General features: G+C 37.3%; 1 protein-coding gene across 2 annotated transcripts in view; it reads right to left on the reverse strand.

Moving 5' to 3' along the window:
• Positions 1–12,294, reverse strand: part of LOC115209679 (dynein regulatory complex protein 11-like) — a 47,136-nt gene extending 34,842 nt beyond the window's left edge. The window contains exons 1-5 of one of the 2 annotated variants that reach the window (XM_029778155.2): positions 12,208–12,294; positions 8,664–8,754; positions 6,038–6,274; positions 5,267–5,386; positions 2,183–2,371 (exon numbers count right to left, since the gene is read on the reverse strand). In XM_029778155.2, the coding sequence (XP_029634015.1) occupies positions 2,183–2,371; positions 5,267–5,386; positions 6,038–6,274; positions 8,664–8,754; positions 12,208–12,218 (648 nt within the window). In that variant the 5' untranslated portion in view covers positions 12,219–12,294. Of the gene's footprint in view, positions 1–2,182; positions 2,372–5,262; positions 5,387–6,037; positions 6,275–8,663; positions 8,755–12,207 lie in introns of those variants that run through there. The other variant, XM_036501398.1, reaches the window with a different exon arrangement.
• Between the last annotated feature and the right edge of the window lie 3,739 nt (positions 12,295–16,033).

Below are 16,033 nucleotides of genomic sequence, written 5' to 3' on the forward strand. Positions count from 1 at the left end.
GCCAAAAAGAAGCACTACTGATGCTACCTTACTGGTAAAGAAACATCCATTTTCAATGCTGGCATAGAGTGGACAGTTCAACTGGGGTCAGGAAGCCAGGAGGCTGCACCAGGCTCCAGTCTGATCTGGCAATCTTTCTACAGCTAGATGCCCTTCCTAACGCCAACCACTCCGAGAGTGTAGTGGGTGCTTTTTTACATTCCACTGGCACAGGGGCCAGAGGGACTGACATATATATTTCTTTACTACCCACAAGGGGCTAAACACAGAGGGGACAAACAAGGACAGACAAAGGGATTAAGTCGATTACATCGACCCCAGTGCGTAACTGGTACTTAATTTATCGACCCCGAAAGGATGAAAGGCAAAGTCGACCTCGGCGGAATTTGAACTCGGAACGTAACGACAGACGAAATACGGCTACGCAGGTCGCCCGGCGTGCTAACGTTTCTGCCAGCTCACCGCCTTAGGACTGACATATATATCTTTCATGTTTGTTGCACACGCGTCTTTGCTAGTATATACGCAGTGAAGCTATACAATAGCTTCGTATTTATTACGATTGCTATTTTCCAGTAAATATTGGTGCCTTGTTGTACCATTTATTTACTTTTATATGTATAATTTTACCCTTATGGGCTATCTTTTACTGGAAAGCAATACTTTCGTATTGCATTATTATTTTCATTGAAACTTCTTCACTGTTCTCGTTCTGTTAACGTTTTGGCATTCAGACGAGTGTACTGGCATAGATGTGGCAACATTTGAAATATTGTCTAGGTATATGCAGCTGATGAAGACAAATCAAATCTACGTTGTCAAACGTATTTGAAGAGTCTGAAACCGGTCCTGCATTATCTGATTCTAGGTTTTCCATTTTCAGATGTTCTTCCTAGAGGTAAAACAAATTTTTTTAATGTTTGTTGCATACACGCGTCTTTGCTAGTATATACGCAGTGAAGCTATACAATAGCGTCGTATTTATTATGATTGCTACTTTCCAGTAAATATCGGTGCCTTGTTGTACCATTTATTTACTTTTATATATATATATATATACATATACATATAAGGAAAATAAGACAAGATAGAAAATGCTAAAATAATTTTATCATGAAGAACATTTTAGTACCGGTTTCAGTCATTGCGACTTTTTCAACTTAGAGTAAAGTATGAAGAACAATTAAATTGTGGAAAAATTAAATGAAATGTTTTTTAAAAAAATATATTTCCATAGTTTTCAAATGCAAGGGATATTTTTCCTTATTTCTGCCTGTCTCTGTCTCTCTTTTTTATTCTTGTGGGTTGTAGGAGGTTAGGAGCAGTTAGTTTGATATGAATTCTTGACTTTGATTGTTTAAGCAGCAGTAGTAGTAGAGAGGGGAGGGGGGGAGGAGAGAAAAAGAAAAAAAAGAAGAAGAAGAAGGTGGGAGTGACATGACAGTAGCAGGATGTTAATGCAATCCACATAAATGGTCAAGTGACCTAAAAGTGACTCGCTGTGGATGATAGTAGTGATTGAAATCATTCTTAATTAATTCTTGGGGTGACTGTTTTGAATATATTATTTTTAATATTTGCGTGGGTGTCATTCTAAGGCCCTGGTGACAGTGTCATTTGTTGTGGATATATTCAAAAGAGGTTGGTATTTTGTGACAAAGAATGGCTCTTTACTAATACACAGACTACAGGTTGTATCGTCTCTGAATTGATAGAGGGGGAAAATTCTGAAGCTTGGTTGTTTGTTATTGGCGCAAATGTCGATATGTTCACTGAATGCTACTTTTCTGCTTTGGGAAATTTTGATCTGGGATCTGTGCAGAGCCATAGTAATGTTTATATATTATCAAAAGTATGGAAATTAATGTTATATAAAGTTGTTGACTTGAATTTGATGTTTGTTCTCTAATCAATGTTTTTTATCTCTATCTCAATTTCATTTGAGCACTTCTTTTTTGTAGTCATATAAACCCTTTTGTCTCTATAAAAAGAGGCAAAAATTATTTCTTGTCATATATATATATGTATATATATACATATATATGCACACACACACATACTTACACATAGACAGACACACACACACACACAAATACTTGCGTTTCCAGAATACACGTGCATATGCACCTAAATGCAACACATACATATATAAAGAAATGCATTAACCAGAAAAAAAAGTCACCTTTTGTATCAATAGCGCAGCTAAAAGTCGGCTCATTGCTGGTACTCCTCTAATTTCAGCCCTTTTCTCTCGTTCTTCTTGTAGCCTTATTTCTTTCATGAACTTTGCTCTTAGTCTCCCTTGTCTTGCTCTTTCATTCATCTGGATGATATGCACAGCCTCTTCAAAGGTCAACTGAATCATGTCTTTCTGTTTTGAAAGACAACAAAAAAAAAACATCACCAACAATATCAGTAATTTGTCATTGTTAATATATACTACCTATGCTCTATTGAAAGCAATCAGTTCTAAAGAATGGGACAAAAAAATCTATGATAAAGATCATATAAAAAGCACTCATGCTGGTGCCATATAAAAAGCACTCATGCTGGTACCACATAAAAAGCATTCATGCTGGTGCCACATAAAAAGCACTCATGCTGGTGCCACATAAAAACCACTCATGCTGGTGCCACATAAAAAGCACTCATGCTGGTGTCACATAAAAACCACTCATGCTGGTGCCACATAAAAACCACTCATGCTGGTGCCTCATAAAGAGCACTCATGCTGGTGCCATGTAAAAAGCACCCAGTACACTCTATAAAGTGGTTGCCAACAGGATAGGTATCCAGCCATAGAAACCATGGCAGAACAAATAATGGGGCCTGGTGTGACCCCTGACCTTACCAGCTCCTGTCAAAGTGTCCAACCTATACCAGCATGGTAAATGGATGTTAACTGATGATGATGGTGGTGGTGGTGGTGGTGGTGGTGGTGGTGGTGGTAGTGGTGGTGACGACAACGATTATGATGATGATGGTAGGAATAATGATTTTCCATTCTTGCATAGGTTGGATGTAAACTTCTACGAGGCACATTTTATATTCAGATCATGTATCTGCCTCCAACCCTTGTTTTTCAAGTAAGGGACTTTTCAGTCCACTTGTCTTTGAAAGTGTAGAGCAACAAGTTATAATCTTAACTAGGAATGTCATGGTTTTGCTCAGATGGTGACAAGTAAAGCTGTGGAATGCTGACATTTGACCACAAACGCTTACACACACATATTCACACACACATGCACACACACACACATACACACACACACACACATTCACTCACATATACACACACAAGACATGATGGGGCTTCCATGAAATTTCCATTTGTAAATTCCACTCACAACCTATTGGACTACAATTAAAAAGACATTTGCCCAAGATGTCACAGAGTAGGACTGAACCAAAAACCATATGGTTGCCAATTGAATTATTTAACCACACAGCCATACTTGCAAATCAGTAGTAATTCTGATTTCAAATTTTGGCACAAGGCCAGTAAGCTGAGGGGAAGGAATAAATCGATAATGTCAACCCCATTACTCAATAGATACTTATTTTATTAACCCTCAAAAGGATAAAAGATAAAGTCAACCTCATCAGGATTTGAACCATGAACCTAAGGATGGATGAAATGCTGCCAAGTATTTTGCCTGACATACTAATGAGCCAGCCAGCTCACTGACTTACACCTTAGTAGAACCTCTGTTACCTTGGACATAAATTTTCATACACTTAAATTGTGAAAATATTGGTACCAATCCTGGTACTGCGCAGCATTATAATAATAATAATAATGAAATTATTGTATACAGTGCTCAGGTGCACCACAACTTGTCAAAAGTGCGTATAAAGCATATGCAGTAATGTACAAATGTCTGAAAGTGAACAGTGTATGAGTCAGATACATGCTTGCATGTGTATAGAGGGGAGCAAATCAGGTGTAGTGTTGGCAAATCTCAAGAAGCATGGAAGTTTTGAAGGATGCAGTGCTCCAACAACTCTAACAACTGACGCCAGCAGTTTGCTCCATGCTCCAGCAACTCTTAGAGTGAAAAAATGTTTCCAAAAGTCATGGGAGCTGTGCTGTTTTCTGACTTTGTAAACATGTCCACAGGTGTTAGACAGATGGAGTTTGAAAAAGTGCTCAGAGTTATTGTTTGTACGATGGTTAATGATTTTATGGGTGTCTGCCAAGTCAGCTGCCAGACATCGGAGTTTCAATGTATCCATGCCCAGGGAAGAAAGGCGTTCAGAATATGGCAAATGCCTGATGGAGGGTATTCTCTTGGTTGCACGTCACTGAACGGTTTCCAGACAATTAATATCCTGGGCAAGATAGGGGTTCCAGACCAGTGATGCAAATTCCAGGTGAGGCCACACCATAGCTATATAAAGCCACAGATAGCTTAATTGCACAATTAAGCTTAATTGCACAATATAGCATTAGATGATACTTCACTCAGTTATTCTACTCTACACTATACTGGACCACATTCCTGTATATTACCCAATAGTGCTATACTACATCACCTAATACTGCACTATAGCTCTAAAGTGTACCATAGGCTTCTATATAACAAATTTATACAGTAGTGCATGTCTACATAATTACACTAGGCCTGGCTGTGTGGTAAGAAACTTGCTTCCCAATCACATGGTTCTGGTTTCAGTTCCACTGTATGGTACCTTGGGCATGTGTCTTCTACTATAGCCTCGAGCTGACCAAAGCCTTATGAATGGATTTGATAGAAACTGAAAGAAGCCCATTGTGTGTGTGTGTGTGTGTGTGTGTGTGTGTGTGTCCACCACCATTTGACAACCAGTTTTGGTATGTTTACATTCCTGTAACATAGCAGTTCAGTAAAAGAGACTGATAGAATAAGTACCAGGCTTAAAAGAAAAAACATAAGTAATGGGGTAGATACATTCAACAAAAAAAAATTCTTCAAGCGATGCAAATCGTTTGAAGAATTTTTCATGCAAGACAGATCCCATATTGGTGAAAACATATATATCAAAACCACCTTGTAAATAAAACTATTTGACATCTTACAAGGATCACAAGCTTATAAGACAAACCTCAATGTTGGGAGGTCCTTTCTTGAACCACCATTTTCCAGTTAACTAAACCCTAACCCATGTTTATAAGGCATAAGTTTGTTTTCTAGGAAGTTTTACTAAGAAAGAAGAGTACATTATAAGTCAAATATGGTATCTTAAATTTTAAAAATGCATGCAAGAAATCTATGAAGCAACTTACTTTGTCCAAAACTTTGATGCCCAGTTTTGTCAAAATTGAATCCAACAAACCTTCTCGATCCTTTAATATTCTCTTCCGTTCCAAGAGAAAGTACTTGGGAATTGGCAGTTCAATGTCATGCTGAAACAAAAACACAACAGTTGCAATATAGTAAGAGAGGACAAGGGGAATAAAATCTGAATGAACTGTGCAATAACTGATAGTAAAAGAAAACATTTTAGAAATGAGTAAACGCTAAAGTAAGAGCGAAAGACCATTGAAATAACATCAAGCTAGATGAGTAGCATTAACAGGAAAATACTAGACTTAATGCCTTGTAGGGTTTACTTCAGTCTTTCCAATACTGAGTTCAAATCTTCCTTGTCAAATGTCTTCTACTATAACATCAGTTTGACCAATACTTTGTAAGTGGAAACTGTGCAGAATCCTATGACATATAAACAGTGAATCATATTGGTTTCAAATTTTGGCACAAGCCAGTAAGTTTGGGGGAGGGTTAAGTTGATTATATTGACCCCAGTGTTTTTAACTGAAACTTATTTTATCAACCTCAAAAGGATGAAAGGCAAAGTTGATCTCAGCAGAATTTTAACTCAGAACGTAAACATAGATGAAATGCTGGAAAGCATTTAGGTTAGCATGCTAATGACTCTGCCAGCTTGTGGCCTTGAAACACACACTCGTATTAAAACAAATACCATCTCAATTCTGGTAGTAGAGAAAATTATATGTAAAACAAGAGAATTTTTTTAATCTTTTTAATTTACTTACTGGTGTTAATTTATAATCAGCAAGAATGTCATCAAAATAGTGGAACTCGGAAAATTCCAAGTTCACCATTTCATTTTTGAGTTCCAAAATTCTTCCAATGGTAGCATCAAGAACCTGTCTTAACAATTGCCGTTTCTGAGGCTGAACAATTTGATCATAGCATAGTTCTAGATTTTTATATATCTTGATATATTTCACATACATGGTGGCCAGTTGTTGAAAAGCTATCTTTCGGTCCTACAAAATAAGTATTCAATGCAGTTAGTTATAACTTAAAAGGCACCTAACAGGTGGAAACATATATAAATATGAACATGTGTGTATATGTGTATGCATGTGTTTACATGTGTATGAAGTGACCATCTCTAGGCAGATCTACAGGTGGATCATTATCATCAGCTCTGCAGAGTCCCAGCTACTTATAAATACTCCACCATACTAAAAGTCATCATTATACACCAACATCTTACATAATTAAGCAATTAAGTCTCCCACACCAAACACTTTACCCTTTGTGTTGAGTCTTAAATTTTAAGACAATTTGTATCACAGTAGAGAGAGAGTGGTCAGTTTGCCAAAGCTTCATTTGACCAACTGGCATTCTGCCAAAGGTTTGGCGCCCAAACAGAACTGACGACGACTGTTCAATACCAAAATATATATAATTTGTACATATTATAATGAAATTGAAATCTCTCTGTCTGTTCAAAACACTATTAGCTGCGTGTATGAGTGTGTGTGTGTGTGTGTGTGTGTGTGTGTGCATGTATGCATGCATGTGTGTGTGTGCATGTATGCATGCATGTGTGTGTGTGTGTGTGCATGTATGCATGTGTGTGTGTGTGTGTGCATGTATGCATGCATGTGTGTGTGTGTGTGTGTGCATGTATGCATGCATGTGTGTGTGTGTGTGTGCATGTATGCATGCATGTGTGTGTGTGTGTGTGCATGTATGCATGTGTGTGTGTGTGTGTGTGTGCATGTATGCATGCATGTGTGTGTGTGTGTGTGTGTGTGTGTGTGTGTGTGTGATATGAGTATACTAACCTCAAGGACTGCAATCCATTTTTCTCAAGAATGAAAATTTTACAAATTCTCAAAATTTAGTATACAAAATAAATGTTATAGGTAATGAGTGTTCCAGTTGACCCAATCAACAGAACAGCCAGCTCTTAAAAGTATCATGCAAGTGGTTGAGAATTCCACAGATACACATACCCATAATATAGTTCTCTGGGAGATTCAGTGTGACACAGAAATTGAAATGGTTGGCCCTTTCGATTACAGCTACAACTCATTTTTCCCAGTTGAGTGGACTGGAGCAATGTGAAATAAAGAGTCTTGCTCAAGGATACAATATGTCACAAAGAATCGAACTCACAACCTTACAATCATGAGCTGAATACCTTAACCACTAAGCCACACACTTTCACATATTATGAGTAAATACAGGATAAATAAATAAAATAGTAAAAATGAAAAAAAGCTTTACGATTTGAAAAGTTAAAATAATTAAAGGTTGTGCAAATATAAAACACATATTGATATATTCCATAACCTTATTGGTTGCAGAGGTATTGCAAAAATTTTCAGATTCATGTAGCATTTCTAGGAAGTGCTGGTGCCACGTTAAAAGCACTGGTGCTACATAAAATCACCCAGTACACTCTGTGAAGTGGTTGGCATTAGGAAGGGCATCCAACCAGAACAGCCATGCCATAACAGACAATGGAGCCCTAGTGCAGCCCTTGGCCTTACCAGCTCCAATCAAACTATCTAACCCATGCCAGCATGGAAAGCAGATGTTAAACGGCAGCAATGACGACAACAATGATTCTCCAAGGTTATTCTGGGCTCCAGCATAACCACAGTTCAGTAACTGAAACCAGTAAAATAAAAAAAGAATAAGCATAAGTGAAGGTTTGCTTTGATAAAATTGTGGATTTTATATATATATACATATATATATATATAAATATACATATATATATATAAATATATACATATATATATGTGACCGCATGTGTACTGTTGTCGATTTTTTTTACTCCATCTTCCCTTCTTTGGATCTTTCCTTTTCCTATGTTTCTGACAAAGAGCTCTGCTCGAAACGTTAAACCCTTCTTCTTACCTTCTTTCCTGAGCGTCCAATAATGCTATACTTGTTCCACATCCTCGTGTTGTGTTTTCTCTTTGCGTTTTCATGTTTGGATTAGCTATATATATATATATATATTAGCTTAAAAGCTTCAGTCCATGCAGACTTTTAAGCTATCTCCTGAAAAGGGTTAACTGGGCCTGTGGCCCAAGTTCTTATCATGACATAAAATTAACAAAGTGAATATCATTTATCTCCCTCTTGATTTCTGATGTCATCTGACAAACACCAAGCAAGATGGTGTGAATCAGCCAAGCTTTACCTGCTAGAAATAGCAACCCAAATGTTTTTAAATCATATCAGAACACTGGATGTTCAAGAACCGAATGAAGGGCAAATTTTCAATCCTGGGATCCTCCTGATTCCAAAAAGGTATAATATCTCTATGTAGAGCAAATGCAGACTGAGATACACACAGACAGAATTTCACGTTTTTTATAATAGATATATAAAGAAGACAATACTTACTTTCTCTGGTTTAGGTAGTTCCAGTGGCATTTCATAAAAGAGCATATCTTTGATATTCCCCTGAGTCTCCGTCCATAATTTGTTATAGCAACTGCAAATATACAGGAAATGTCATTCAATCTGTATGATCAGTGCCTTGAAGTAGAGCTAAACTTAAGGCAAATCAACCCTACAAACTCAGTCCAATTCTTAATTTTATACATTATAAATACCCATAAGACATTTAATCATCTTCATAATTTAATGTCTGCTTTCTATGCTGGCATGGGTTGGACAGTTTGACATGGAATTGGCAAGCTGCATAGGTGTGTCAGGTTCCAATGTTCATTTTCAGTTAATCTATAAATCTAAGATGTTGTAGCTATGTACAAACATAAACTCAAACAAAAACATATCAAAAAGGAAACAAACAGAAACAAAACCCTTACTACTTGTAAGCTGAAATATATTTTAACATATAAAAGAGTTCTGTAGAACCATTTAGCAAAGTTCAGAAAAATCCTTTAGTAGGGTTTGGGAGGGGCCTCACATAAAATATGTACCCAGGACAGTAAATTTGTTGCTGATAGAAATGGCATCCAACTGTAGAAATCATGTGAAATGAAAACAGAAGAAAGAGCACGGTCGTCTGGTCAGACCTTGAAGGACAGTAGTGACCCAAAACAAAAACTAACTCAGACTATGGTGACATATCCAACCCATGTCAGTACAAAAAGTGGATGTAAAATGAAAATGATGATGATGGTGGTGATTCATACATGAAATGCTGAGAAACTGAATGATAGTTTCTGTATGAGAATCTCTCTCTCTCTCACCTCTCTTGCTCTCTCTCTCCTCTCTCTCTCTCTTTCTCTCTCTCTCTCTCTCTCTCTTGCAATTCAAACTAATACAGCTTCTTATAGACTCAATGGTTGCCTGGATTGTAGATGGGTAGTAAACTACTGAAAAGCTATATTATTAATACACTTAATTTTCAGTCAATCTGTTGCACACACAATTTTTTCTGGTTCACACAGCAAAGTAACTGATATTTTTCACTCATAATAGCTTCTACATATTCCTTAGAATGTGGCACAAGCAAAACCCAAATTGAGTCTTTGGTAAAGTGGCAATTCCATACTATCAGCAGCAGCAGCAGCAGCAGCCGTTCAAGAATTTGGATCTGGAGATCTCCATTTCCAGCAACTTCGAGGGCCACCTCCTAGTGGTGTTGGGCATCAACAAAGAGCCCTCGACTACAACAAGACGACCAAAGTTTTTTTGTTTTGTTTTTTTTCCAAGGTCTGGAGTCTCCTACTCCTAAGCCCTAGACCATCACCTAATCCCCCCCCTTACCCGCCTTGTTGCTTAACAGCAACAACAGCAGCATCACAAAACCAGTGATCTAGCAGAATCATTGGCATATTGAACAAACAGCTTAGCAGCATTTCTTCTGACTCATTACATTCTGAGTTCAAATTCTGCTGAGGTCAACATTTCCTTTCATCCTTAAGGGTTGATAAAATAAGTGCCAGTCAAGCACTGGTGTAGATGTAATCAAGTAGCCCCTTACTCCCAAAATTCCAGGCATTGGGCCTATAGTGGAAAGGATTATTATTATTATTATTATTATTATTATCATTATCATTCAGTGATCTGGTAGCATCGTTAGCATGCTGCGTGAAAAGCTTAGCGATATTTCGTCTGTCGCTATCTTCTGAGTTCAAATTCTGCTGAGGTCAACTTTGCCTCTCATCTTTTCAGGGTTGATGAATTAGATGCCAGTCAAAAATCCAGGCCTTGTCCCTATAGTAGGAAGGGTTATTATTATTTTTATTATGATTAAGGTGGCAAGCTGGCAGAATTGTCAGCATGTCATATGAAGTGTCTATTTTTACATTCTGAGTTCAAGTTCTGCTGAGGCCCAACTTTGCTTTTCGTCCTCTCAGGGCTGATAAAATAAGTACCAGTTGAGCACTGGGGTCGATGTAATCGACTAGCCCCCTCCCGCAAACTTTCTAGCCTTGTGCCAAAATTTGAAAACATGGCAAATAAATGAAATCATTATTATTGGTGGTGGTCATGGTTGTGGTGGTAGTAGTAGTAGTAGTAGTAGAGCAGTGGATAAGATGTCCTGTGGTATTATACCCCACTTTTTCATTCTCAAATCCTGCTAGGGCCAACTTTGATTTCTATTCTTTTGAGACCAATAAAATAAAATACCAGTCTAGTACAGGGGTCAATGTAACTGACTCATGGTCACCTCTCAAAATTGCTGGTTTTGTACCTCATACTCTGTTACTGTTACTTATTTTAATATCTAAAGGAAATTGATGGGAAGTTGAATATATTATTCACTTGTATTATATCACTTCACACACATGAACCATCGCTCATTATTTAGCATACCTACATTCGTGTACCCCACCCCACTGACTTTGTTTCTGCATAACTTCCAGAAAAATGAATATTTTTTTAATGAAATTTTCTACAGATACACTTCAGATTGGGTAGATTCCGATTACATAGGAATTTGTTGTGAAAAAGTTTTTCCAAGGTTGGGAGAGGAGTTCCAGTAAATTCACAAGAGTCAACTCCTAACTTTCAGAAAAATGGATATTCTTTTATGAAATTTTCTAGAAATACCTATCAGATGGTGTAGATTACCATTATATTGGAATTTAATGTGAAAAATAAAATTGTTGGGCACGCACACATTCATACTGTAATACTTTTCAATTTTTTCCGAAATTTCAAGTTTCATCTTGTCGATCTTTGTCGTGTGTCTGTACGTATGTGTGCAAGCCCAACAATATTTTCCATACTAAAATCCGATATAATCATTATCTACACAGTCGGAAAGGTATTTGCAGAAAAGTTCATAAAAAATACCCATTTTTCTGAAAGTTATGAGGAAACAAAACTGATTCGTATTTTCCGAAACTCCTTTCCCCACTCTTGAACAAATTTTTCTTTTTGATACAAATTCCAATATAAACGGAATCTACACCGTCTGAAGAGTATTTCTAGATAATTTCATTAAAAAATATCCATTTTCTAGAAGTTATGAGAAACAAATTCGTGGGTGTGGGGCGCATTTGTGGGTAAATTTTTGGTAAAATTACTAAGTAACACCCGCGCGATTTTCACTAAGGAAAAAAAAACTCGGATTTTTAGCGTAGAATCAAGTACTCTGACCTCCTAATATGCTGCAAATCCCTTATTTTGGTTCGGAAAAAAGAGTAGGGGCCGGGGGGAGGGTTAAGATGTAAACATTAACCAATACCCGATATTATTATAGACACACAAGACGCATTACTCCCACTGTGGGATTTAGACGACTCTGCTTTTATTCAATGATTGATGAAGCATGTTTAAAAAGAGAAAATTGTCAAAATTTCATAGACATTGAAGTTAACGATTATTCAGGCAAACTATAGAGAACTTCTCTACTAAATGTAATCAATCGATACTTTAAAAAGAATAAATGTGCATCTGACAACATGTATTTTCGATAAATAAACTTAATTGGTCTATAATTATTATCCAACTTATGTAGACTTACCTGTGAGACATTTTTTTTTTTTTTTCAAAGCAATGCAAATCCCTTGACTTAAATCCAAACTATATCAAACACAACTCTTTTTGAGTTGTAACCATGGAAATAGTTGCAATGAGAGTTACTTCCCTTGGGTCACAAGCGCTTGATTACTTCGACTTTAAGCGAACCGACGAGGGAACGATTTGCGGTCGTTCGACCTGCTAGAAATAGAGGCCAAATACCCCCAAATAGTAAACACTCTTACTCGTTGAAAAGACATGCACCGTTTTGTGGCCAAGGTATTTAACTCGCAAGTTGTTTTCTGCATTTTGATAAAAATACGAATCACTTCATCAGAAAGTATAAACAGAAATTTTACCGGTGAATGTGTAACATTACAAGGCAAAGAAAATGACTCTCCCCAGACACAACAGAATATGCTTCAACACACGAACTCATATAAAGAATCTCGCAAACCAAATCCAAAAACGAAATATAAACAGAAAGAGTTCTATAAAATTTTTAACAAAAACAACGAAAAGCTTTCTCAGTATTCGGCTTCAAACCTTTATCAAACATTCAATTTGCTTGGTTCTGATTGTAGAATGTGTGCGATGGTTAGTTTTCAAAAGTCAATGTTACATAAAACTCATCAATTTCATGCATCTTCCACCAAACGGACATCATTCTCAACAACGTTGGTGGTGGTGATTGCGATCCTTCGGTATAGGTACCGTAATTGGCTTTGTTTACATTTCTGAAGATAACAGAAACCCTTTTCTCCCACCCCTAACCCTGATTATTATTATTATGTTTGACTTTTGCTTTGTATTTGTACAAGTTGGTTCCAAGTCTCACCCAGAGACTTCAAGAGACAAAAAGTTAGAAGTTCATGTTGGTGTTATGCCTGGGGTGTCATATATTTGGTTTTGCACGTAGTATTTTCTAGAGAATGTTTGAGAAAACATAAGAAAATTATAAGTTTGTTTCAAAAATTTGAAATTACATGGACAGTATTTTACGTAGGATATGGGCAGATCCCATGAGCACTATATTTTTAATTTCTGCCATTTTAGGGTTTCCTGGTATCTGAGCTAGGTAACAATCAGCCCCTTTTGCTATCTTTTCTAGGATACCTATAACAACAAGTATTATTTTAGTCTTGAGGTTGCACATTTTGCCAATTTCAAGATCTTTATATTTGCTTAATTTTTGGTAGGTCTTGACAGATACATTTATATCGATTGGGACAGTCATATCAATGAGGAAGCATAACTTTTGTCTGAAGTCTTTCAATATAATGTCTGTATTATTATTATTAAGGCAGGATCGTTAGCCACGCAGGGCGAAATGCGTAGCCGTATTTCGTCTGCCGTTACGTTCTGAGTTCAAATTCCGCCGAGGTCGACTTTGCCTTTCATCCTTTCGGGGTCGATAAATTAAGTAGCAGTTACGCGCTGGGGTCGATATAATCGACTTAATCCTTGTTTGTCCTCTCTGTATTTAGCCCCTTGTGGGTAGTAACGAAATAGGCATTTCATTTGTCCCCATTATTTAATGGGGGGGGGGGCGATAACCAGAAAGTACCCGTGTTTTTTGTTTAATCTTTCATCACAGTCATTGGACTGTGGTCATGATGGGGCATCACTTTCAAGGGTTTAGTCGAACAGGTCGACCCCAATACTTATTTTTAATCTAGTACTTGTGCTATCGGTCTCGTTTTGGTGAACAGCTACGTTACGGGAACGAATACAAGCCAACACTAGTTATCAAGCTGTAGGGGAACGAAGAAGCACACACATGCATATACAGGGTGGCCCGTCACTCCCTACCCATCCATATATCTAATGTATCCAGTGTATCTGTGTGCTGTCATTCATTCTCGTTGCATAATATTATGCGACGCCATGTTCTGTGAGAGATTTTCTCTCAACATAGCAGGGGTTATTGTTCCAAATACCGCGGTAACAGCTGCCTTCAATTAGTCATTGGGATTATAACGTTGTTCAGATAAAATATCCTTTATGTATCTCCAAAGAGTTTTCACATGCTGTTAAGTCCGGACTTCTTGCTGGCCATTTCATGGGCGGCGGGGATGTTACTGAACCACAACCTATCCAGTTGTCTGGAAAAGTGTCATTAAGATAATCTCGCACACTAAGGGCATAATGAGCCGGAGTTCCATCTTGTTGAAACCAAAATTTCCTCTCTGATTCCAAGTTCATAGAGTTTTGGTATAAATAATTGTTGTAACATATTTAGATATGAGGTCTGGTTTACTGGCCCTCGTTGACGGGCTAGTAAACCATACCAGTAACATATGGACGGATAGGGACTTACGGGCCACCCTGTGTGTGTGTGTAAACGAGGGTGGGCGGAAACGTTCATAGGCTGACCAAGATACTCTCATGAGGGGGAAGATTGAAAAGAGGCAGAGAAATTTTCATGCTTAGTAAAATTATAAGATGAATACTGTTTTGTTTCCTCGTTAATAAAGAAGCGGGGAGTAAAGAATTTTATATTTATTTTGAGGGGAGGTGTTGGTATTCATCAGGTGGAAAACCACATAAAAAAGGAAAGAAGGATCGATAGATGGATGGAGGGACGGGTGGGTGGGTGGGTCTGTCTATCTAGCGGACTCGTTAAATGGGCCATGATCTTTTGACTTACGTTCTGAGTTCTTATGCCGCCGGGATCGACTTTGCTTTTCATCCTTTCAAAGTCGATAAAACAGGCTGTCCCTTTAATAAAAACCAACTCCAAACTATGTCTGATTAGCATTTATTTATACAGATCTTGTCAGACTAGATCCATTTATACATATCACGATATTTACATAATTACACAGACGCTTACCACAGCTGTATTGCGATCTGCCAGTAGTAGATCGAGTTTATAGTTGAGTTAATAATATATAAGAATGACCTCGTCGTATAAGAGTCGGGATAATACTCTGTTCTACGTAATCGACGTTTCCTTTAACCTAGAGGCAGACATAAACAAATCCTTAAGTAGAACCTGTTAATTTTAGGACTTGTCTGTGTCCGCCTCTCTTCTCCTGCTTTTTGCCCGCGTTTCTGCTTTTATAACCCCCGTTTAAGTATGAATATCTGGAAATTTGCATAATATGGGAATGATATTTGCAAGATGATTGGCTACTATTTTAAAAAATAAAATATAGGCCTTCAGTACTTTTTTAATTTATTTGTGTTCATCATAATTTTTCAAAGGGTATTAGTGTTAGCCTGAAAAAAAATCGTTTCCCACTGGAAGTCGAAACCACAACGGTTAAAGCAATGTGATGTTGCACTTTAGGACAAATGGCCAAGTTATCTCCCATGTCCTTACAATACAATCTTACAATGCATTATACAGACCACTCATTTTTATTGTTTCCTCTTTTTCTTATGTAATATATTACACCGAATCAGTCGTGTAATTTCTACAATAGTTTCATGGTACTACACACCATAGAAAATTACGTGGAGGGAGAGGAGAGACGTAGAGGGATAGAAGAATTAGGGAATATATATATATATATATTTGCAAAACAAACAAGGAAAGACTTAAATATATATATATATATATATATATATATAATTTATTGTGGCTGTGTGGTAAGAAGCTTGGTTCCCAACCACATGGAGCCTTGGACAAGTGTCTTCTACTATAGCCTCAGGCTGACTAAATCTTTTATGAGTGGATTTGGCAGACGGAAACTGCAAGAAGCCTGTCATTCATATATATATATATATCTTTATATATATATGTATGTATGTATATATTTGTGTGTCTGTGTTTGCTCCCGCCACCATTGCTTGACAACTGATGTTAGTGTTTACATCCCTGT

This window comes from Octopus sinensis, linkage group LG3, assembly GCF_006345805.1.
Source record: "Octopus sinensis linkage group LG3, ASM634580v1, whole genome shotgun sequence".
Lineage (NCBI taxonomy): Eukaryota > Metazoa > Mollusca > Cephalopoda > Octopoda > Octopodidae > Octopus > Octopus sinensis.